General features: G+C 43.8%; 1 protein-coding gene across 4 annotated transcripts in view; it reads left to right on the top strand.

Moving 5' to 3' along the window:
* lef1 (lymphoid enhancer-binding factor 1) overlaps window positions 1-1,704 on the top strand; it is a 73,653-nt gene that overhangs the window by 45,083 nt on the left and 26,866 nt on the right. For all 4 annotated transcript variants that reach the window (XM_015049937.1, XM_015049936.1, XM_015049939.1 and 1 more), the window contains exons 6-7: window positions 143-262; window positions 1,195-1,357. In XM_015049937.1, the coding sequence (XP_014905423.1) occupies window positions 143-262; window positions 1,195-1,357 (283 nt within the window). The remainder of the gene's footprint in view (window positions 1-142; window positions 263-1,194; window positions 1,358-1,704) is intronic.

Below are 1,704 nucleotides of genomic sequence, written 5' to 3'. Positions count from 1 at the left end.
TTTAGCTTTAGTATATAGTTATATGCTATAAGAACGCCAAACAATCCTTAAAATTCAGAATGTTTTAAATTTGTAGCCAGAATTTCAGACGGTCTAATAAACTCAAAGTAAAATGTGTGTTTGGCTTAATTTCTTCCTGCAGGTTCTCTCACCACATGGTGCCTGGCCCCCCAGGCCCTCACGCAACAGGCATCCCTCATCCAGCCATCGTCAACCCGCAGGTCAAACAGGAGCCGCCACATGAAAGTGACATCATGCACATGTAAGTCCACTTCAGACGGCTGGGTTTCTTTGTCTACAGCAGCCGTATCAAACTCACTTTAATTTTGTTTAGGCCATTATAAATGTTCTCATAGGGCCTTTTGTGCTAAAGTGTATTGATAAAATCCATTAACCAACAGTATTATTTACACTAAATAATACTGAACATCCATTCACATTGATCGGATCCACCAAGATTTTGTGATTGTTTTTGATTTATTTTTTTCCCCTTTTTTTTTACAATCAAAATCACAGATTTTGTGGTGCCAATTTATAGATATTTGCAAGGAATGTAATTTTTATGCTACTGCAAGACGTTAAAAGTACCTTTTTGTTACTCGCAGTGTAGAAAACGGACTGCATCTTGATATCAAGTAAGGCTGAGGCAGTAGAAGAAATACTGCCACCTGCAGGAGGGAGTTAGCATCACTTAAGCCTAATGTGTTTGGGCATTTTTGCATAAAATTTGCAATAAACTCACAGTTATGCATTAGTGTGGAAAAATACGTGAATTTCCGCTATGGTGGACTAGATTTGGTCCCTGGGCCTCGAGTTTGACACATGTGTTTCATGGTATTCCCATTGGTACCATGAGACTTGTCAGAGTGGGAGCAAAGCGCTGCATGCTCACTGGGGGGATTTCAGCATTTGGTTTTAAGTACTTTCCAATGTTCTGTGGACAAAGTTTGGTTGCCATTAATGATGAAGTAATCTCTTCGCATGAAGGGCTGCGAGTGTGCAACTGCACATGATTAAAGAGGCAGGGGCCCATGGCGTGGCAACGCTTCTCACGCTGCCCCGCCATTGGCCGGGAGAAACCAGTCGCCATCGTGGCACCGCAATTTCCTCCTTGTGCCGCTCCGCTCTTTTTCATTCTCTCATTTTCCAACCATTTTCTTTGATTTTCTTCACCTCGGTCCGCGACGTCTGCAGGAAGTCCCAGCACGAACAGAGAAAGGAGCAGGAGCCGAAAAGGCCGCACATCAAGAAGCCGCTAAACGCCTTCATGCTCTACATGAAAGAGATGCGTGCGAACGTGGTCGCCGAATGCACGCTGAAGGAGAGCGCCGCCATCAATCAGATCCTGGGACGAAGGGTACGTCACGCGTCCCACTCATTTTCTCTGCAGCTGATGTTTTTTTGTTCTTTACAACTCAAATCGCCTAAAGATCACAGTTTAGGACCCAGGAATTACAAAGACTTCCATCTGCATCACCGCAGCGTGCGACGAGATTTTGTAGTTTGCGATGATTGCCTGAGCCAATTACTGCAGATTCAGTCCTGTGTCAAATTGTGCACCATAAAATCTGCCTTGATGATGGCTCAGTTGGAAATGTGAAAAATCTGGATCCGCGTTGAAAGCCCTAATGATCCAGCAGCTCGAATCACATGATAATTGCTTGTCGACGCAGTTTGAATAAAAAGTGATTGTAAATTAGGCTG

This window comes from Poecilia latipinna, unplaced genomic scaffold (genome assembly GCF_001443285.1).
Source record: "Poecilia latipinna isolate Pla-1442-1.1 unplaced genomic scaffold, P_latipinna-1.0 Scaffold967, whole genome shotgun sequence".
NCBI lineage: Eukaryota > Metazoa > Chordata > Actinopteri > Cyprinodontiformes > Poeciliidae > Poecilia > Poecilia latipinna.
This window is presented reverse-complemented; position numbering and strand designations above follow the sequence as displayed.